The 22,038-nt window shown below is 48.9% G+C and overlaps 7 protein-coding genes across 7 annotated transcripts; 4 read left to right on the top strand and 3 right to left on the bottom strand.

Moving 5' to 3' along the window:
• Nucleotides 1-404: 404 nt before the first annotated feature.
• Nucleotides 405-7,061, bottom strand: brr2 (Pre-mRNA-splicing helicase BRR2; the record flags this gene model as incomplete). Its single annotated transcript, XM_064895978.1, has 1 exon — nucleotides 405-7,061. The coding sequence occupies one exon, from the start codon at nucleotides 7,059-7,061 to the stop codon at nucleotides 405-407; it is 6,657 nt and encodes a 2,218-aa protein (XP_064758665.1).
• Nucleotides 7,062-7,409: 348 nt separating this feature from the next.
• On the bottom strand, nucleotides 7,410-7,892 carry LTR64_001598 (uncharacterized protein; the record flags this gene model as incomplete). The annotated part of the gene is made up of 1 exon (XM_064895977.1): nucleotides 7,410-7,892. The coding sequence occupies one exon, from the start codon at nucleotides 7,890-7,892 to the stop codon at nucleotides 7,410-7,412; it is 483 nt and encodes a 160-aa protein (XP_064758664.1).
• A 1,182-nt stretch (nucleotides 7,893-9,074) lies between these two features.
• msh1 (MutS protein 1) lies at nucleotides 9,075-11,537 on the top strand (the record flags this gene model as incomplete). The annotated part of the gene is made up of 1 exon (XM_064895976.1): nucleotides 9,075-11,537. The coding sequence occupies one exon, from the start codon at nucleotides 9,075-9,077 to the stop codon at nucleotides 11,535-11,537; it is 2,463 nt and encodes an 820-aa protein (XP_064758663.1).
• A 1,359-nt stretch (nucleotides 11,538-12,896) lies between these two features.
• LTR64_001596 (uncharacterized protein) lies at nucleotides 12,897-14,123 on the top strand (the record flags this gene model as incomplete). Its single annotated transcript, XM_064895975.1, has 2 exons — nucleotides 12,897-13,331; nucleotides 13,491-14,123. 2 exons carry the CDS (start codon nucleotides 12,897-12,899, stop codon nucleotides 14,121-14,123), a joined length of 1,068 nt encoding a protein of 355 aa, XP_064758662.1.
• Nucleotides 14,124-15,572: 1,449 nt separating this feature from the next.
• On the bottom strand, nucleotides 15,573-16,771 carry LTR64_001595 (uncharacterized protein; the record flags this gene model as incomplete). Its single annotated transcript, XM_064895974.1, has 3 exons — nucleotides 15,573-15,691; nucleotides 15,738-16,590; nucleotides 16,643-16,771. The coding sequence occupies 3 exons, from the start codon at nucleotides 16,769-16,771 to the stop codon at nucleotides 15,573-15,575; spliced, it is 1,101 nt and encodes a 366-aa protein (XP_064758661.1).
• A 1,382-nt stretch (nucleotides 16,772-18,153) lies between these two features.
• Nucleotides 18,154-18,732, top strand: LTR64_001594 (uncharacterized protein; the record flags this gene model as incomplete). Its single annotated transcript, XM_064895973.1, has 1 exon — nucleotides 18,154-18,732. One exon carries the CDS (start codon nucleotides 18,154-18,156, stop codon nucleotides 18,730-18,732), a length of 579 nt encoding a protein of 192 aa, XP_064758660.1.
• Nucleotides 18,733-20,922: 2,190 nt separating this feature from the next.
• Nucleotides 20,923-21,360, top strand: LTR64_001593 (uncharacterized protein; the record flags this gene model as incomplete). Its single annotated transcript, XM_064895972.1, has 1 exon — nucleotides 20,923-21,360. One exon carries the CDS (start codon nucleotides 20,923-20,925, stop codon nucleotides 21,358-21,360), a length of 438 nt encoding a protein of 145 aa, XP_064758659.1.
• Between the last annotated feature and the right edge of the window lie 678 nt (nucleotides 21,361-22,038).

Here is a 22,038-nt window from a genome sequence, read left to right as displayed (position 1 = left end):
CGAAAAGTGACTGATTGCCTACCAGCAACTTTGGGTTGATTTCAGGCATCGGACCCCCTGAAAATGCCGTCTGCGGGACTATTTTTGTACCTGAGATCGTTGCTTGTCAGTGCATACGCGGCTATATGAGCCGGCCACTTTGCAAGCAAGGAAGATGCTGGTTACTGTCCATGCGTCCACAACTGCCTTTTCCCAATTCCACAACGTCGACATGATACTACAATCTCGGACTTGATAGCTACAATATTTGCAGGCTCAGTATAACGGAAATCCTCGCGTTCTCAATTGCTGCATATACAAGGCACTTGACAGGGATATAATGACCCTCGCAGAGGATTTTGGATTCTATGAGCCTTATCAACGACGATGCCGCCAGTTTGCAGCACTGCTCAAACCGAGCGAGCTTATTCCTCCATCGCATCACCGTCCTCCTCGTCTTCTTCCTCACCCGGTGCAGCGGTTACCTCGAATGCCACACTTTGATCGACGCCCATGTAACTATCACTGACAAGCAGCAAACTCAACTTATGTTGGCCTTCCTTAGGCACAAGATATTCCAACTTGATGTCCAAGACTCTCTTCGCAACCGTGACACGCTTGATAGCAAGTAGATTCTTCTCCTTCTCCTCGCTAACGACCAACCACCAGTTCTCCGTCTTCTTGCCAGGGTAGAAAGGTGCATGGACATTGAGATCGATCTCTTCAGGCTCTTCGTCCTCTTCTATGTCGCCTCGCGTCAGCTTGACGGCCAAATAGGATGGCTCGCCAGCGGTGATTGAATCAGGCTCAAGCACTTGGAAATCCAGCTCGATGTTAGGATACTTCTCGTTCGTGAAAGCTGCAGCGTCCTGAAGTTGTTTGTTGTTCAAACCCATTTTCGCTATGAGTTTTTGGTAATCTGAGTTCTCGGACGGGTCGAGAGCTTCCATCAATCCTTCGATGTCGTTGACGTCAGCCTTGTTCAAGACGCCTACTGTTTCAGACGTGAAGTGCGGAATCTGTAACAGAGGACTGTCGCGGTCCCACATTGCTTGCACGACCATTTGGCACATTTCCATGGCCGAGGTTGCGTTCAGATGACCTTCTGAACTGAGGACGTCCACACAGGCAGATAGCAGGTTGAGAACTTTCGACACAATTTCCTCTTGATCCTTACCGAGGTCAATTGGTAGTTGCAGACGACTGAAGTGGGCTTGTAAAAGAACGAAAGCCTTGAAATGTGGAGAGCCAAATGACGGTTCTGACATCTTGACCGGGCAACGGTCGTAGACACGACGTAGAATGTGTTCTTCATGGCGTCGCATCTGAATAGATTCAAATTCCGTAGCAGATGTGACAATCTCGAGGAGACCCTTGAGTTTCGTGCGAGCTGTGAGTGATAGCAAGAATGTCTGCATCGTGATAAACGAGATATTGTAGTAAGCTGCAATCATGGCTGGATTTAGAGGTGATATGCTGTCATCCTCTTCATCGAGGTCAATGATCTTCGCCTCGGAAAGTTCTTTGAGGGTATCTTCAACTAGCTCAGAGAGATGTGTTGATAGACCTTCATGAGACGTGTCGTTCAAGCCATAGAACGACGGATTGGCAAGCAGGCGACGATAGAAATATGTGTATGTTGTCCAGTCGACGGCTTCCTGCGTTGAGGTAATGGTCTTAGTGCTGATCTCGGTGACAAAGACATCGTGAAGGTACACAGGAAGATGCGACTCGATTGGCAAAGCCTCATTCAAGAATTTGCGATAGTAGTCGCGCTTGACAGCCGGCACCATCAAGACACCTCGACCAATAGGATCGAGTCCTGGACGAGAAGCACGACCATACATCTGCAAGACCTCACTGATCTGATAATCAATATACCGATGCTCACGACCATCGAAGTACTGAGTGCCCATAACGATGACAAGATGAGCAGTCAAGGGTAGTTCCCAGCAAACTTCACGAGATGCAATCACAACTTGTATCGCCCCAGCATTGTATAGTGCTGTCACAATCTGCTTATCATTCGACGATAATGCTTCGTGGTAGTAGCCGATACCATGGGTGATAGACTCAGCTAAAGCACGTTCATGGACACGCTCCAATATTGCTTGCAGCTCGTCGAGTTCGCTATTGAGAAATCGATTGTCGCTATCATCCCCAATGGCGGCAGCCAGAAGGTCGAGTGCTGTTGCCCGAGCCTGCTTTCGCCCAGGTACGAAGACAATAGCTGGTTTTTCAGGCGACAACTTAACAATCGATTGATAGGCTGGTCTTGCCATGGCGATCATCAGTGAAGGGAAGTGAGGAATGGAGAAAGACTGTATGTGCAGTTCCAGACCGACCGGTCGACCAGCAGGACTGAAGTTGTATATGGTGTGCTTGTTCGCACCAAGCCACTCTCCGACATCGCGAGCATTGGACAGAGGTACGCTCAGGCCGATGATGCGTAGATTGTTCTCGAGTTGCATGTGGATGTAATGCATGCGTGACACGATCACCTCGTAGATATATCCTTCCTGACCACCTAGCAGGTGTAGGTTGTCCGCTATGAATAGCTCGGTGTTCTGAACATTCTTTCTTCGTTGCCATTGCCGCGACAAGACATCCCATTGTGTAGGTGTGGCAAGTGTAAGATCTGACCGATCGAGCAACCTCAGATCGGCCGTCGTCTCTCCAGTCAATTTTGACAATGTTTTTCCTCCACCAAGATGCGAAATGCGCTTCTGCCAGTCGTTGTATCGATTGTCCACGATTTCCTGGTATGGTGCGACATATACTGCTTTACCAGCTTCAGGATTGGCCCAATGTCTTAGTAGAGCGAACTCGGCACATACTGTCTTACCACTGCCAGATGGAGCTCCGACGAATACACTATCATTGCTGTCATACATGGACTTGAACACTTGTGTTTGTATCTTGTTAAAGTGAGACCAGTCTTTGTAAATTTCAACATAATCCTTGCGCTTTAAAGCTTGGACTGGCACAGGTTGCATGTCCAGTAACTGAGTATGAGCAGGGAACCTCTCTGGTAAAATCAACTTTTGGAATGAGACAGGCAGTCGTGTTTCCGAATGCATCCATCGATCAGATACCAGCGTGATGAAGTAATTGGGAGGCTTCGGTTCAGTAATAGGAACAGTGAAGTCCACCAGGTGCTCATTCATCTCGGACAGAGCATAGTCTCTTCGCAAGATAAAGGAGTCATGATAAAGTATTTCTTCCCCATCACAGTCCTCGACAATGATCCAGAAACTTTCTGCTGTTCCGTGCAATTCATCATCCCAGGTGAAATTAGGCGTGATATTTAGCTCGACCCGTAATATTGACCGAGTCATTGGCTGCACCTGAGCCTGAACCTCAAGTCGAGGAAATCTGGAAACAAGGTCACAGATGATACGACCGGCTTTTGGAAGACCAATGAGCTCGCCCATTCGTGGTGGGTCGAGGTCAAAATAGCTTTGCCATGGCACGTCAATACGCTCAGCTTTTCTTACAAATTCTGGTGGACACATCGATCTCGGGAATTGTCGCAACGGTGTCATCGTCGGCCACATTCGCTTCTCGGCCATCTTGCAGAGCTCAAGAGCGTTAAGCGCAACCGAGGCCCATCCCTTCTTGAGACAGATCTCGAAGATAGCTCTCAGAATTCTACCCGCCGATTGAGTAACATAAACCAGGTCCGCCATCAGAGCAAGACCATCAAGTTTGAGTCGAGAGATGAATGCCTGTAGTAGCACATTAATCTTGGCGTGTGGCTCTTCCATACCTTCCTTTACAGGGATTGGGACATTGCCCAACAACTTTGCGAGTTCGAGCTTCTCGTCTTGTCGCACAGGGATGTATTTGAACTCATCACTTAGAGCGAAAATCCTAAACAATTCAATTGTGCTGACGGTTGGCTGCAAATGTAAGTTGTAGGTCAGCATCGAGCGATGGGTGATATAGTAGTGTGATGCAATCCTGCCTAAATCTGTGGCTTGTAGGACGCCCGTTCGCTTGTCATATTTGACCAGGCCAGCGTTTTCTAGAACAGTAGCTGCGGAATGGATGAGATCGACCCGCTTCTGTTCGAGAGCCTCATCTTGGTCGTAATCGGCACCAACGCTGTACAGTCCAGGTGATCTGATCATACGGACGAAGAGATAAGTGTAACCCAGCCAGTCAACACCATCATCACGAGTTCGAATATTTCCGAGTACAATCTCGGCATTCAAGTTGTCTGCAAGCTTGCTTATGAGCTGGCTCTCTATCGGAAGCTGCTGGTTCATGAGTGACAGGTAATATTGGATCTCATTCTGTGAAGTTATGATAATACCTTCACCATAAGAGTCGTACTGCGGACGACCTGCACGACCCAGCATTTGTAGTACGTCCTGAGGGCTGAGCTCGACCCAGCTACCTTTCTCTGGTGAGTATACCTGAGTTCCTTTGATGATGACTGTATGTGCTGGAAGGTTAACACCCCAAGCAAGAGTAGCTGTACATACCAGGACCCGAATGTGACCTTCAGCGAACAGCTCTGCAACTGAGGTACGATCTGCAACGTTCATACCAGCATGATGTATGCCGAATCCATATGGTAAGAGATCTTTCAGATTGGCGTCAAGCATTGTCTCGGCCTCTTCGGACAGAATTTGTCGGCTTGCTGCGTCCGTGCGCATAGTTTGGCCAATGGTTTCATTCTCGATGGCCTTATCTCGAATGTATTTCGCAGTCTTAGCCGTTTCCTTTCGAGAGTGAACGAAAATCAGCATTTGCTGCTGGTTAGTACCCACATGCTCAAGGACTTTCGTGTAGCACACATCATTCATGGTGTTGAGCTGCTTGATGGCCTTCTTTTCGGTTATTCCTATGAATTCTTGTTTAAGTGGACAAGGTCTGAAAGAGCCGTCAAAATGAAATACACCTTTTTCAGGATCCGCGCGTAAGAACGTGGCAACGTCGCGGTAGTTAGGCAGTGTAGCACTCAAGCCGACTATCCTCACAGGCTCGCCAGTCTGCTCAATCTTGCGGATCGTTCTGCTGACAATACTCTCGAGCACCGGGCCACGGTCGTCGTGCAGCAAATGAATCTCGTCGATCACAATGAGTCGTACTAATCTGGTATAGCTGCTGTCCGTTGCCTTTCGAGTAATGACATCCCATTTCTCGGGTGTTGTGACAATAACTTGAGTATCAGCAATTTGTGCTTTAGTGAGCTGTCGATCTCCCGTCAGCTCACTGACTCTGATTCCATACGGCTCAAGACGCTTGCCAAAGTTTCCGACTTGTTCTTGCACCAGGGCTTTCAAGGGAGCGATATACACAATCTTAAAGTCGTCGAGCATTATATGACCAGTCTCAGGGTCTCTGTGCTTGCCAATTTCCCGGAGCATGGTCAGCATAGCCACGTTAGTCTTACCGGAACCAGTTGGAGCACAGACTAGCATATTGCCATCATCTTGGAAAGCGGTTGGATAGCACCTGGACTGTATCCTGTTGAGCTCCTTGGCCGAACCGAAACCAGGTCTTGCCCAATCCGGCAGCTCCGTGGTTGGGATATTCCTCTCGTTTGCGTCCCGCTTTGGTTTTGGTGGTGGGACGTGTATCTCTTCATATCCTTTGAAAGTGCGCTTTGTAGAGCCCTGAGGTAGGATGACCTTAGGATTTGTCATGAGATGGTTACCCTGCTCGAAGACCAAGTTTTCGAGCTTGATCAACCTCTGAGGCTGCAGACCGCGTTTGAGTCCGCCATCGGTCATCTCTGCATCTGCTGGTTGTTCTGCCTTGGGTACGTCAAGATCCATCAGGTCCATTCTCATTTTCTTGGCTGGTCTGTCTCCGTCGACATCTTCGTCGTCTTTACCACGTAACTGGTCGAGTATATGCCTGTGGCCAGCTTCGATCATTTCATTTTCGACGAGCAGTCTTGCATTCTTGTCCTCGGCAGCACGTCTCCATCTCGTGACCCAAGCTATTCGATCCTTGTTAGTAACTAGCTTGCCAACCATTTCTGGTTGCTCGTAGTCGAAAAGATCCATCAGATCGTTTTCGATGTCACGAAGGGAGATGTCATTGCCATTCAGCGACTTCCCAGATAGTATTTGCAACACTTCCTGAGCCTTAGTTTGCTGGATGTGAGCATCATTGTAGATAGAACCGAGCTGTCTTTGCAACCAATATGCATCTATGTCGTGTATCGGGACGAGGTCTGTGTCGCTCTTCTTCTTGGAGGTTTTGGAGAGACCACCATCGATGACCATCTCGTCTTCGACAATACCATCCTGTGCATCTTCATCACGTGGTTCTTGTTCAGCGTCCGATCTGGTCTCGTCTGGTTCTGCATCGCTGTCGTCTTCTTCTGGTTCCAGAACCTCGTTTCTCTGAGCACCATCCTCATCTTCGTCAGACTCGTCAAAGACTACAGCTACACCTTGGCGCTCATCAAGCTCAGCACCACCATCGTCGTTGTCTCCGTCTACAGCTTCATCGTCTTCCTGCGCATTGTAATCGGTAATTTTCTTTCCCAGATTTGCCAGCTCATTGAACTCTTTCGGAGTCAGAGATTCTCCAATGATGTCGTCGATTTCCTTCTTTTTATCCAGATCTTTCATCGACTCGTCCTTGAGAAACTCGAGTACGGCGTCGGCAGCACTTCGAACGACTTCTTGGGGAGCGTCTCCGAGCTTGTGTGCAGTTACGGTAAGGAGTAGATCGTAGGTGGCTCGTGTGGCAGGAGTCCTAGGGCGGTACTTGAGTCCTTCTATCAGCGCATCGCCCGCAGACAAGACACCAGCAGCTCTAGCTTGGGCAGGCTCACCCCTCTTGCGTTTCCGCTTCTCTCGTTCTAGTACATCTTCTCCTTCTCTGATCGAACCGCGCTCAATACCTTGTAAGCCTGATGCAAGCTTCTTCTTCCTTGGCGCATCTTCTCGGAAGACTCTTGCGCCCATGTCTTTAATACTGATGCGATTAGCTAGAGACTCTGGATCTCCAGTTGGCTCGTCCTTGGACCGGTTGATGAATCGACGGTCCGCCTGGAGGACCAGGTTGGACATCGCCGAGTACTTGTACTGCGACACATTGTTGGGGTCGGCCATGTCTACAGCCACTTTTATTCCTGATCGTGTCTGTGACTGCTATGTGCAAGATCGGTCGGTCATCGACTCAATCATAGACCCCTTCAGAATGAAGAGAAACGATAGAGAGTGTAAGAGCACGTATGCATGTTCATATGTATGAAGCAGTGCGCCAAAGCTTCGTGGGTCACAATTCAAGCACAAGGCTACAAATGCATGAGGCAACTCATCGTGAACTTTTTCGGCGGGCGAACTCAATCCCACTGCAGTGCAGGTTCCAAGATGGCGCCTGACTATTTTGGGCATAGTGTTCATGCCTGGTCGCCTTGAGGTCAGGGTTTCTATAATTTTCACTTTCACTCCTCACAATCATCTATCAATACTATGTACGAGCTGTATGGGGACACTGTATACGTTGGACTGGCCTGGGGTCCTCAGGTATGGAAAGTAAGCCGCCCAACAGTTCGTAGGCTCAACGTCATCTCGCACTCCAATACCGAGTCCTAGGGCTCGAGTTCTCGAGGTTGCACCATCACAAGCCACAACCAGGTCGTACTCCGAGGTGGGCAATCGGTTAGCAAACTCGACTTTAACACTTCCATCTGCTTTCTCGTTCTGATATATGGACTCCATTTGCTCTCCGAACACATAGTCGATATTTTTGTTGTCCTTGGTCAGGTCGTAGAGGATCTGTGCTAGGTCACCACGGAATATCTCGTACTCGGATACTAGTGATTGCTGATTGGGATTCCCAGTAGCTCTAATGACTCCATACGGACGGCCATCGCTGCGCACGAAGCTGATGCCTTCCAACTGGGTTGTCTTGGCACGTACAGCAGCCTCCATACCCATTTTCCGCATCACAGTGACCACTGGTGCGAATATCTATGGCTTGTCCACTGGTACGCAGCTTCGGGAACCGCTCGATAACCGTGACTTTGGCTCCAGCTTTAGCAAGCCAGTAAGCTGTTGCTGGGCCTGCGACAGATGCGCCCGCGATAAGGACTCTTAGCTGAGACATCTCATGTCAGTATTCTAACAATGAGCGGCGCTTGTAGAGGCCCGATTGCTAGAGAATGTCAATAAGTCCTTGTCCAAGAAGTGAAGATCTAGCTATAGGACAACTTGTCACGTGAAAGATTTGAAAGAGAGTATCGCAAAGTGCATGGGTGAGTAGACCTGACACTAGAACAATGCCTGTGTAGCTGAAGCACATACGTGGTGGACCTCATGATCGTGCCCGACATAGTTAGCTGTTGAGTGAGACAACAAGCATGCTACCTTTCGACAGTCTTTCCACGAAGACCATGATCGGTAGGCTAAGCAAGGACACTCTTGCCAGAGACAAGTCGCAGAATGTCTACCTTGTCGTTTGCTGATTTACCTATTGTGTACATCGATGTTTATATAGCTTTCAGATATGAAAGGTTGTGGAACCTTTCGACCTCCGAAAGCTGAAAGCTTCTTCGATCTTGGCTTGTAGATCCACACAGGTGCAACACCAGCAAAGTGGATTGAGCAACGACTCCGCACGTTGGGCGCAATCGCGTTCTACCAGTAGCGACGCGTTTGCACCTTCTTTCAGTGCTCATGTACGCAGCCACACGTTATGTGAGTATCGCCAGAGCCCGGAGACCTTCTATAAGTGTGTCCTCGTGGCCGTGTTGTGTCTTTCGACCTTGCAATGTCCGGCATGTATCTAGGAACTTTGTCACAAGCAGCCGACTCGCTGCAAAACGGGTTTCGAAGCGCCAGACCAAGGACCTGATACAAGGCCCGCTCAAGAGCGAGCCTTTACCTCCGTCAGACAAGGATGATCTTCGACAAGAATCACTGCTAGAAGTTGTGCAGAATGCTATGAGAAAGTTTCCCGATTGTGTTGTCCTGACTAAAGTTGGCAATTTCTACGAGGCATGCAAGTCCTATGTCGTTCTGCGACTTCACTGACAATTTCAGCTGTATTTCGAGCACGCCGACGAATACGGCCCCAAACTTGACCTCCGAGTCGCGTCGAAAGGCAAGGATGGAACGTCAATGGCTGGGTTTCAGCTGCAATTCATAGGTAAATACTTGAAGAAACTGGTTCAAGAGCTTGACAAGAAAGTCGCAATATGTGACGAATATCCTGTCTATGTGCAAGGAAAACTACAGACTCCCATTCCAAGACGAGTCTCACGAGTCGTAACTGCTGGAACCTTGGTCAACGAGGATTTTCTGGATCAAGAAAAGAACAATTTTCTGCTCTCCATACACTGCAACGCTGAACAGTCCGGCCATAGCGATCAAGCGGTCGCAGAAGAATCAAAGACACTTGGTCTCGCCTGGATCGATGTTTCTACAGGTGACTTCTTTGTTCAGACTACTGAAAGGGCTACTATGTCTTCAGCCCTCATGCGAATAGGTGCTGCAGAAGTTGTGCTTTCGAAGAATGTCTCTGCTCACGTTCGAGAAGAAGTTGCCTTGTCTCTGGGCCTGCCGCTTGAACGACTTGTTATGAGGTCGGCTGAAGAAGACGGCGATGCCACACGGTGGACTCAGCGACTCGATCGTCCGCTGCAAGAGACTGAGCGCTCTCAACTCGCATCACAAGAAATTGCAGCCTGTCAACAACTGTTCGATTATGTTGACAACCACTTACTAGATCTGAAGCTGAAGCCACGGCCTCCGCAGAGAAAAGAAGAAGTCGATACTATGTCCATCGATCGCAGCAGTATTAGAGGCTTGGAACTACTCAAGACTGCTCGCGACGGTCTAGGCAAAGGTAGTCTGCTGAACACTATCCAGCGAACTGTGACCAAAGGCGGTTCGCGACTGCTTAAGGAGCGTCTACTCTACCCCTCTGTTAATCCTGGAGAGATCAAGTATCACCTCGACTTGGTAGACGCGTTCATGGCAGCGTCGGATTTGCATCAATCGATCATTGCACACTTACGACAAATCTACGACATCGTTCGTATAGCACAAAAATTGGTGATGAATCGTGGTGATGCAGAAGACCTGTTGTGTCTAGCAAGGACTATACAAAGAATGAGTGACATGGTGCAACTATTAAATTCCCACATGAACGACACTACATCAACGGGCATAGCACTAAGAAAACTCACCTCCTGTTTCGTGGCCGACAAACCTCAGCAAATGAGTATACAGATCAGAAGCTCAATCGATGAGCAAGGTATAACCGATTACTTGACTCAAGGTCAAGAAATGATCCAGGAAGAGCTTGACGAAGCAACCGGCTTCACTTCAGAAACAGTTCTCCAAACAGACAGCCCTGTCAGCTTGGGAAAGGCTTCATCGTCGCCCAAAGTCAACAACGATTTCCCTCTCGTAATGCAAAGGAATGCCTCAACTGACCTAGGACATCTCCACGACAAGCTCGATGCACTAAACATGGACAAGCACGAATTACAACAACGACTAAGAGAACAGCTTATGTCACCAAGGCTCGTGCTCAAGTTCGACACAAAGTATGGCCACGTATGTTCGACGCCTCGGGCGAAGGGCCTCACAGAGGAAATGCTGACGGAGATTGGTGCAAGCCTTATTGGCAACTTGAAGACAATCAAGACTTTCTATCTGGCAGATTGGACCAACCTTGGACGACAAATTGACAGCGTCAAATTTGATATCCGTCAAGAGGAGCAGCGAATATTCGAGACACTACGTCAGCTAGTGGTCGACAACCTTGTGCCTCTCCGACAGAACGCGGCTGTGATGCATGAGCTCGACCTCACGACATCATTTGCTACTCTGGCCAGCGAGGAGAATTGGGTGCGACCTGTCATTGCCTCCAAGCCGATACACGACATCATCGGAGGACGTCACCCTACGGTTAAACTCGGATTGCAAGCACAGGGTCAGTCTTTCGTAAGCAACGACTTGCACCTGGATCTCAAGTCACGAGCATGGCTGATTACTGGACCAAACATGGCAGGCAAAAGTACATTTCTTCGACAGAATGCCCTGATAACCATTCTTGCACAAATGGGAAGCTATGTACCTGCTGAATATGCAGAAATTGGTATTGTAGACAAGGTCTTTAGCCGGATCGGCGCGGCTGATGACCTTTTTCGCAATGAGTCGACATTCATGGTTGAAATGCTGGAGACAGCACATATCCTTAGAGACGCCACGGACAAGTCGTTCGTGATCATGGATGAGATCGGTCGAGGCACAGCACCAGAGGATGGCGCGGCTATTGCTTATGCCAGCCTTCACCACCTGTACAACATCAACAAATGTCGGACCCTCTTTGCTACACACTTCCACGATATGGCAGATAAGACACAGGACTGGTCGTACCTGGCTCAGCACTGTACGGATTTGTACGAAGACGATTCTGGATCCTTCACATTCAACCACAGGCTCCGGCCAGGAGTGAATAGAAAGTCTCATGCTTTGAGAGTGGCGAAAATGGCTGGACTGCCACAGTCGGCGATTGACATGGCTCAGAATGCACTAGATCAGAAACCGAATTATCAAGACTGGAATGGTTGATCGTTGTCCACATCTTTCAATCCTAATTCGATATGAACAAATCTATTCTGGGAATCTTGGTGGCTGTACAATCTCTCCTGGCGCAGGTTTTGATTCGTTGACGGTACCGCACTTCTTACACGTCCTTGAATCAACATCCTTGTCGAAGGCTTGAACAGCTGCCTTGATTTGTGTTCCAAGATCTGAACAATGGAAGGAGGCTTGATGTACAATCTCTTTACAATTCTTGCAATACCACCGCATATGGTCTATCGACTCAGCTGGTCTCTTCTGCTCCAGCACCACACCAACAGTATCTGCAAACCTCACTGGATTATGGGGTGTGTTCGCAGGCAAGAGGTACAGGCTATTTTCGTGGATCGGAATGTCAACAAATTCGTTTGGTGTTTTGGATGTATCAACAGTTTTTAGCAACATGCTGCCCTTGTGTTGGTAGAAGAATTCTGGTGTCTCATTGATGTGGTAATCCGTACGCGCGTTTGGACCTCCGACAACCATCACGGTCAGACCAGAGGTAGAAGGATCGTCGGGATGGTAGACACAATAATTGTTCACTGGTGGCTGAAGGAGATGAGAATTCTTTTCAAGCCTGCATCGCCATGTATTAATACCTCCACTCTTCCGTTCGGTGGTCTGTCTCTACATACCATTTTGGCAAATTCAAGGCCATTGCCATCCTTGAATGTCTTGAAGTTGTGAAAGTTTTTGGCGAGCCTGATCTAAACGAGTTCACTCTGCTTGTAGCCTGAGTCGAATTGCGTACGAGACCTGGAGAACTCGTGCGGACAATGAAAGGAACTCTCGCTCTCATCTGGGATTTTTATTCACGCTGCTCTGCTTCGTGTTGCCTCGCTGGATATATAATAAGACCACTTCAATTCCGTGGTGGGTAGTGAGATCAACTCGAGTATTATACGTCTTACTGATTCATAGAATTTGTCCTCGAAAAGCGACCTCTAAGCTCTGCTGAACGCCTTTCCTGCGCTGAGTATGAAACAATCATGACGTGCCGCGGTCTGGTCTGGAAGAGAGTTTGCGATAGAGGCTTATCGACCACGCTAGGGCAAATGAAGCTAGCTCAAATGTGGGCGATTGCATCTAAAAGTTGGAGAAAAAGTCGCAGCATGTTTTCGCAGCGACGTTGGAAAGCGCGACTGATGCACGGGTTGGGCTTCAGCGATAGACCATGGCCGCTCTTGTCTGACAGTTCTTAATGTGCGTCGAAACAGATTTGCTTTTTCTTCGGCATTCTTCTGGTCAATTGAGCAGCTACAGCACTACTCATACGAGCACATAACGCTCATTACATTGCCTGGACCGCCTCACCAGAAAGACTTTGTCCTCACTCATAACTCAACAATGGAACCAGTCACTAAACCAATAAAATTCACCACACATAAGTCTCTCGCCAATCGTCTCATTCTTGCGACCCTGCACGGTCGACCTATACACGTTTCACAAATCCGTGCTTCGAACCCTACGAATCCTGGCCTTGCGCCTTCCGAGATATCCTTACTGCGCCTCCTCGAATCGTTAACGAATGGATCACATATCGAGATCAGCTATACAGGTACAACATTACTCTACAAGCCAGGATTGATCACTGGTAGTGTACCTGGACGGGGCGCTGACGCACATGGAATTCTAAGACATGAAGTCGACGGACGCGTAACGAGAGGAATATCATATCTGGTGCTAGCAGTGTGCTTGCTGGCGCCGTTCAGCAAAGGCAAAGTCAATGTTCTCTTCACAGGGCCGGGCGTGATCACGAGCGCAGCTGAGAGGTGGGGAGATGTAAGTGTTGATACAGTTCGTACCGCTATCCTGCCTTTGTATGCGCAGTTTGGTATTGAAAGGGACCTGGAGATACGGGTAAATCGAAGAAGTAACCCTAGTCACGCGATTAAAGGGAGAAGCGGAGCTGGAGAAGTACAAGTTGTATTTGGCCATCAGGTACGGCTACCGAAGACAGTCCATATGCTCAGATCCGGAAGAGTGAAGAGGATACGAGGCGTCGCGTATGCGACAGGTGTAAGTGGTGGGAACAACGCACGAATGATTGAAGTTGCCCGAGGAGTTTTGAACCGACTTGTGGGCGACATCTACATCTTCAGTGACGTGGGTAATGCTCAACTCATTGACTCCGGAAAAGAGCCTGGCGAAAAGAAGAAGGTCGGCCTCGGCTTTGGCTTGAGTCTCGTTGCAGAAAGTACTGCACCGGGTGTGATATACAGTGCAGATGCAGCATCTGGTGCCGAAGGTGGTGAGACACCTGAGGAAGTAGGACGAAGAGCCGCATATGCTTTGCTTGAGAGCATATCACGAGGTGGCTGTATATCCTCCGAAGCAGCATCTACTGTGTTGATGTTGATGAGCATGGGCAGTGAGGACGTTGGTCGTGTACAATTGGGCCGAGACGTTCTAGCAAGCGAAGAGATCATACAGCTCGCCAGAGACATGGGTGCTTTCGGTACTGCTGGTTGGGGTATCAGAGATGCCACTGAAGATGGTGTGAAGAGTGAGGGACAACTTATCGTCAGTGTTGTTGGTAGTGGTATCGGTAACGTCGGCAGGAAGATTGGATAAATTGAGCCTGATTCGTCGACAACGATGCGACTCTTACATTGACTACACCACAGCTTGACACTGGAAAGGGGTTGACTTAGACAGTAGCTTGATGCTGCGGGATGAGCCCTAGCCCACACGAGTTGAGATACGATGCAAGCATAAACCACAACACACAATTGTACCGACATCCTAATAATCGGATAGAAAGACTGCCTGGCTTCATGCCGCCACAGAAGCAATTAGATCATTGCGATAAGACTTCATGATCGGAACGTCGATTACAAGGCACTACTGGGGAGGACTATGTGCATAACATATCTCGAGCGGTCTCGGCAAGCCTGATTGTTGTGCTGTAACGAGACCTTGTCTGAAGCACACGAAGGCAATGTCGGATATTACAAACTAGTAGCCCGAGCGTGGTGAAGTCGGGACAGTGTGGTCAATTGTTCGGTACTGCAACCTATTGAGACGCTTCGCTTATTTACGCAAGCTGAGGAAGTGCAGACACCTGCCTGGATGTAAAGATGGAAAAAGCTGGACCCGATACGGGCTATTGCTGTAAGAACGAATGAGTCAATGCACAAAACGAATGTGTAACGCAGGGAAGAGATAGAAAGTGGCTGCCAACTGCCAGGACGACACGAATAAACATCGAGAAGATATGAATCGAAGATAAAGATACCATCAATATTTTGCATCACACCTTTGTAATTCACAACGCATTTTTTCGCACCTCGCCCAGCCTCACTCCCTCACAACAGGCCATACACTCTTTCGCACTCGCCTCCTCCATGTTAGAATCTAGCAAGGCTCTGATGTCTCGTCCTACTTGCAAGCAAGTGCACCTCCAATTTTCCTAGTCGTGCGGTGCAGTCTTGCATCTCAGGGATCTTTAGTTTCCATACACCAATATTTGGCAGACCGCGTCTCATGCATTGCACCGCCACAAGTCTCAATGGCGATGATCGTATTGTTCTCGCTTTGATCTTGCTCGTTCTTTGGTCAATCGGTGCTTCTCTACTGCATTGATTTGCGGTTATTGATTCTGATCCGAAGCCACGGTGTGCTTGGCTACAGATATTAAGTTGATGGGACTATCTTCTCGGACCTGAAAATTTCGCGCTATGATCGGAGTCTAGCATCGTTCGGCCGGCCTCATGTCGATCTGCGTTTTGTACTTGGCGACGCTTTGGAAGAACTTCCCGTCGAAGTTCTCGAGTCTTCGCAGTAATGGCCAGAAGGCGTGCTAGCATACTTCAGGCCACAATTGTGTTGATGCTGCCGCCAAACCAAGGACCACTCATCGTTTCGTGGGTTTAGCTATCAAGTGCGGTGGTTCACATCTTGTGGATTAAATCATCCGCCAGGAGATGTATGCTCTTTTACCTATAGAAACAGTCCAGTCAGGTCATGCTCATTGATTTGGAGAGAGATGGCAAATGGCCATCTGTTTCAAGCACTCCATTATCAAGCAGCTCTTGACGCGAAGCTACCAAAGATGAGAGCTTTACCTCTGCCTGCGTCGGCCTTTGCGGCGATGGAGTCCTCGACTGCGAGGGTGAGGTGTGTTGTTCTGACGACAAGCTCTGTGTTTGGTTAGTACGGAGTTGTTGGTATGTATGGAACTCGTACCTTGTATCTCCAGATCGCAGCTCAGCGTTTCCTCATCAAGATCGTTCATTTCATTGTGCATGAGGTTTCTGTGTCTGACAGCGACTTTTACGCCAACGTTTTTGTGATAATCGGTCCAGAGAATCGTCGAGTCTTTGGCGACCGAAGCGCAATCGAGCTCCATACCATCCCTCTCAGCTTCGTAGAGTTCTCGGCAACGATCGACAAGCCAGTTTCGCCAGACGCGGATCGTGCCCTGTCCGGGTTGCACGATGTTAACTGTACTCAGGAAGACGCCACGTCTTTCGCTGAGCTGCACAAGACTGCCATATGTACAGAATTGGCCAAATAACTCACCGCCGTCGAGGTTTATGGTATGTATGACTTTTCTCTTTCCACCATCTCCTGCATTGAGGTAGATGGGAGTGGTAAGTGAAGTACTCTGGCTCCAGCCCTCAGATGCGGTCGCGCCAGTGCCGTCTGTAGGCTGAGCGAGGATAGGTGTAGCGCCAGCGATCCTGCGTGCGGGTATCGTGCCCTCTACGCCTGGATGTTCAGGTCTGAATCTGCTGTAGAGCGCACCTAGCTTGCCCAATCGGCCGCTCACGCCGTCGCAATCATTGTAGAGGGACTCTTCTCCATCAAGTTCAGCAGTAAGACCATCTGTACCCAGGTATTCGCAGTAGAGGTATGGTCTCGTATACCTTCGTGCTGGGTGGTATGCCTCGAGGATGATTTTGTATTCCGGAGCCGCGGCAGCAAGGAGTAGCCGGTAGTGCAGAATGCGCAGCACCAGATTGTGCACTTCTTTGCAAGTGAGGGTCAAAGGAAGGAGCGCATGTGTCGAAAAAGGTGTGAGTATCTGCATTAAGATCTGAGGGTGTTGGTCAGCAGCTCGAATGCAGGGTAACCTTTGAAGCACTCACCTCGCAGGGCAGGTCAAGCAGCTTCAGCAAATGCCCTCGGCCGTGCATGGGACTTGCCGTGTTGCCAGATCCATATCCTTTCAACGCGCTCTTGGATAAATGAGGAGCATATTTCAGGAAGATGTCCATCTTGTGCTGGCTGCTCTTAACTTGTGTGCTCGGAGCAAGGGAACTGCTTGAACTGCTTGGGCTCTCGAGCTGATCGTTCTCAGCTGAAAAAAATACTGTATAATTGTTCACTATAGCATGTAATGTGAGGCTATACACATTCTAGCCAAGACTTGGGTGTAGACATGGATACAATATGCATATCGTCCCGGGGGGACGATGATATCACGTCACTCGTATCGTTCCTTATCCAGATCCAGATCCATGTCGGAACACGATAAGCTCGGCCCGTTGTGAAGCCGCCATACTTGAATGAAACTAGCGGTTCAAGAACGATATACTGCAATACCAGGACAGTAACTCTGCCGAGACGCGTTCCGACTTCAACCAAGAATTCTTTGTGGTAAGGACATCGTCCTCCATACAAGTAACGACAGGTCGCTACGAAGCAGCATAGCTGCTTCTACAGTAGTGAACCGGGCACCGAGTTCCGCGTTATGGCTCGCACCTGTATGCATACGTCGAGGACTGCGTCTCGTGACAGGGCAAGGTTCAGCAGAAATGATATACGGAGACCTTAAGAGCGAGTAAGTCGATCACCTAGGAACTCTTTCTCTTGCTGCGCGTGTATACACGCAATGTTGTCAAGTATGAGTCCATGTCGCCACGCACTTGCCATCATGGCGTCCTCGAGTAGTCGCTCGACGTTCGAAACACATGATCGTGTCCATTCACTCAATTCACAAACCGGAAAGAGGTGAGTAAGGATTCATGGACAGTCGCCCGGTTGCATCTTGTGGTCGGAAGCATCTTGCTCAGCCTGTCTGACTGCGATGTGCTTTGGCTTATATTTCAGATGCTCGAATGCTCAATCAGAATCTGCTCTTCCGCCACCTCACCACGTCTAAAATTCCCGACATAGCAAGATGCGACGTCGCACCCGCGCAAACAAGCAGATTATTCATGTCTGGAGGTTTCACATCAAGCACGAATCCATGCAGTTCAACATAATACTCATGCATTCGTAAACAGAATGTCCGACCTCGATGACTGGAGAGTGGGTTGCAGTCGCTACGACAGAGTCATTGACGGCGTCTTTCAAACAAGATTGGCGATCCTCCAATGTATAAGAAGTGCTGTATTTCCTGGACGATTTCATCTTGAAAGAGCGACAAAGACGTACAACCCCGACGCATATCAGTACAAATCAAAGCACGAGTCTGTACTAGAATACACTAAGATAAACCATACCTCTTGGAAGTTCACCAAAGTCCCAAACATAAGAACCACGTCCAAGCCAGCGGTCCGCTTACAACATGTGCTACATTGTTGTCCTACCTCACAAGATGTGTCGGAATGGCCACGTCACCACCTATCAACAGTGCAACAGACAATGCAGAAACATGTCGATGAATGGTCGCGCGGACGCCGTATGCGGAAACCGAGGAAGTTACTACAAAGTGCCACTACTTGGTGTACTCGAGAGCGTCCTGAATGAACGCGATGATGATTGTAAAGCATGCGATGCTCAGAGGCACGCCGAACAAGCTATATCGCACCATATCGAGACGGGAACTCAGGCTCTTAACGAAATGGCTATGAGTAATCAAGGCCCTGACCCCGACTTCTTTGCCCAACGTGAGTTCCATGCTCGGAGTGTCGCCGGCAAAAGCTTGCAGCAGATCGAAAATGAAGCTGAGACACTATACATGATTATGAAAGACCTCGAAGCTCAGCTCGAAGCTCGAAAGCAGGATCTGGCAAATTTGCGGCATAGTCAACAAGCTGCTGAAAGCTATCAACAGGCAATGGTCGGTGCAATGATGGCGGCCCCTGCCCAGACCGATCGGAACACACGAGCTCGATTCTACTACGGTCCTGTGACCCCCGAGGAGGTGGGATTTCGTGGAGCCGATGTTCCCATCCAATTCCCCGGCAACATGCCTGCTGGAGGAGTTGGTCTCTGGCATCATCTGCTTTGAGAGTAGTCACTGAGGACGACCAGAAACACGACTCAATCACACGTACTGCAGTTCTATGCGTCGACTACCAATACATCTCTACTGCTATGGATTCCTTTTGAGGTACAGAGCTTCAGGCTATGTTTACATTCTAAGTATCTTTGCGAGCAGTGCCCAAGGCTACTGGGTCTCATGAGTTTCGAGCTTAATACAACATCAAATGTGCTACATTCGGGTTTCTCAGGTCCACTTGCTTGCCATTCTCTTGCGATTCTTGCTCTCTTCTCCTTTTAGTCTTCACGGATTTGACGTGTATTTCGCCTCTTGTCTCAATACTTCGAGCAAATCGAACGAGGATGAACCGCCTCCAGTCGTATCGTGTCTATAAATGTCTTTATGACAGTGATAATGTCCCCGTTCGGATCCGGAGTTAGATTCAGGATTCGACTAGTATGATCCCTGGGCTTGGCACCAAGTCGTCGAGTTTACAGTCGATCCTCTGATGACAGCACTGTAAACTGCAGAACTACTGCCTTGCTGGTTGCATATATCTTCGCTAGCGTGTGTAAGCTTGCCGAGAACCTCAGATCATCTTATTAGCATCAAACATGGGCTGAAGAGGTCAGTCTCGATTGTCAGACATGTAATCTTTGTGCCTACGAGTGCGTTAGATAGAAGCGACTTGAGGTCAGACGCGGTGCAAAAGGGGCTGTAGCCTGCCTGAGGCATCACATCACGAAGCTGACACGAACCACGACGATCTGGTTCCACTTGATCGCGCATCACCACTGCAGTTCTAACTAAGATACAAACATTTTGTTTAGCTTCTATAATCTCGGGTACTAGTTCACAACAAGAATCATGCAGCACGTGTTCAACTCCTGTACTCATCTATGCATAACACATAACAGCGCAGTGCTGAACGCCGCCTCTTCTGTAAGCTGGTCAGATTACGCACAACTGGGCACGATCCAGCTGGATGGAGGCAATCTCCATCTATACTGATCAGAGGTTCACTGCAAAGATGTCCTGCGCTATACAGCATATCGATTTCTGAAGGGATAAAAGCGTTCGGACTATGCCGCCATAGACTGTGTCGCAAATAGGGTGCGTCTTTCCCTAACAGCTTCGCGATCTTCGGAGCTATAAGGGCAGTGAATCTCACGTTGGCATGATGAATGGCATGTAATGAGTGGGGAGTACGTTAGTAAGGCGATCCTGTGGCGCGGGGAGTGAATGCAGGACAAGATAACACAGGACACCAAAGTAGGCTATTCGAGATTGTGCGTGATCACTCAGAATTGCTTGCAAGGCAAGTTGAGGTGAGTCGTCGTCTTATCCACCATTCGTGTTAATCTGCTGTCGACCTCCAAACCTCGCAATGAGTACAAGTCGGCGTCTTACCCAATGACACGCCACCAGTGTTTGCCGTCTATATGACCCTGTGTACCCGTGAGTTCACCTCTTTTCTGTCCAGGATACAAGGAAGATCACAAGTTGTTGCGTTAGTTGACATGTTTGCTTGGTGTAAGTACGTTTGTTCTCGCGGGCTCTAATCTTGATGGTTTTGATGTGGAAGACTGATGGTGAGCTCTGACAAACAGCTCCAATGACTGACAATCCATTTAGAAGGCGAACGTTCTGCTCGAGTCATGGGCCTACCACGCTGTCGGGAACCATGGCAGCTCGTGTTTCAAGCATACGTTCGATTGCCACGTTCCCAGCAGTCAAGCCAAAGACTGCATCAGAGTCCACGTTGCCTAGCGTCAGATTTGAGATGACTATCGCAACGGACAAGTCTCGCAAACGCCATGAAGAAGTACTTATTAGAGCTTCACGGTGCCTTTTATCTGCCAGGATGCACCAAATAGCGAAGTACCAATCTTTCAATCCACGACTAAACCCTTGTGCTCAGTTCAAAGACAACCATTCAGAACCCTTTCACAATAAACCTCACGAAAAATGTGTTACCGAGTCATAGTATACACCGAGGCGTGTAATGCCCAGGAACCACATGAACCACATCCTAGCAAGGCAGAGATTTGTTGGCGACAATGTGCGCGACAGGCTCTCCAAAGCCAGGCCACTGGCGATTGGTACGAACGATGTGAGGATCTGAGCAATACCAACATCAGCCTGTTTTCCAATGGATGTCGGCTTCTTCCTCGCAACGCTTGTGCGGTTTGTGCGCATCCAGATCTGGTTTATTGGATGACCCAGATAGCTGCAGCCACACAAACTCGGAACGAGCAGGTCAATAAGCTCGAACGCGCGCAACAAAGACGAGACGATTATGCATCACGAGGCTGGCAGCGACGTCACCATGATGGAACAGTCCGGGAAATATCGAGAGACTTGCAGGGTATGAACCGAGCCCTCGAGCACTGGTGGGGGAGAGCCAATGCCGTCGAACTCAAGGAAGGCAGACTACGCAGACGAGAGGTTGTTGAGGCTGCATTGAAAGAGGCAGCAAAAGAAGGGCGAGCTGATCTTTATTACTTTGGGAGTCAAAGAGACGATGAACGATCGGAGGAACTTGATGCCAAACCTGAAGTATCAGAGCCACGACATTTTCCGACAATCGACGAGAGAAGGCATCCACTCTTCATTGTGCCCTTCCATGGAGGCCCCTTCCTCGGTCCAGCCTAGTGAGCGGAAGACCAGGCGCAACGAAGGACGTGAGAGAGGTGTTTGTCAGTGCTAAGGTTGAGTTTCAGGGCTTGTTGTATGTTCAGAGCGTTGTTTGCTGAAGTCTGGAGTGGTCATCTTTGTTCGACTCTTTGATGTTCACGTTTCTGCTGTACAACTTCTTCTTGTTTGGCTTGTCAGTGGTGGGGAGCTATGTTGTGGTTTGGAGAATCACACGAGGACATTATATTATAGCTTGAATATTCACTTATCTACTCAGAATATGTTTCCGAGAAGTGCATGTGCACAATGAGCCGGCGCCTTGCCGATTGGTTACCAGCGCCACGTTGCACCTGCCACACGAGATGAACCGCTTCCCGAGTGATCCGCATCTGCCCTGAAGATCCATTCTTTTTGATAGAATTGCCACGAACATTCACAACTTATCACATATCGTGTACATCATGAGAGAGCTCGCACATCATGCAGAAAGAGCTGTACAAAAAATCGACACCGCTGTACAGCTGACTGTGGTATTATGAATTATGCAGCATCGAGTCATATTGAAGGCCTGAAGACGCCCCAGCAGTACCCACATGCAGAAAATGTGGCTCATAAGGCGTTTTTGTGGTACATTCCTCCAATGATGTTCATTCAAGTCGGACTTTTGCTTTGCGAATGCACATTGGTGTCAGTCGC

The sequence above is a fragment of the Lithohypha guttulata genome (genome assembly GCF_036872675.1).
Source record: "Lithohypha guttulata strain CCFEE 5908 chromosome Unknown scaffold_1, whole genome shotgun sequence".
In the NCBI taxonomy this organism is placed as follows: Eukaryota; Fungi; Ascomycota; class Eurotiomycetes; order Chaetothyriales; family Trichomeriaceae; genus Lithohypha; species Lithohypha guttulata.
Note: the sequence above shows the minus strand (reverse complement) of the source record. Positions and strands in the feature narration are given on the sequence as shown.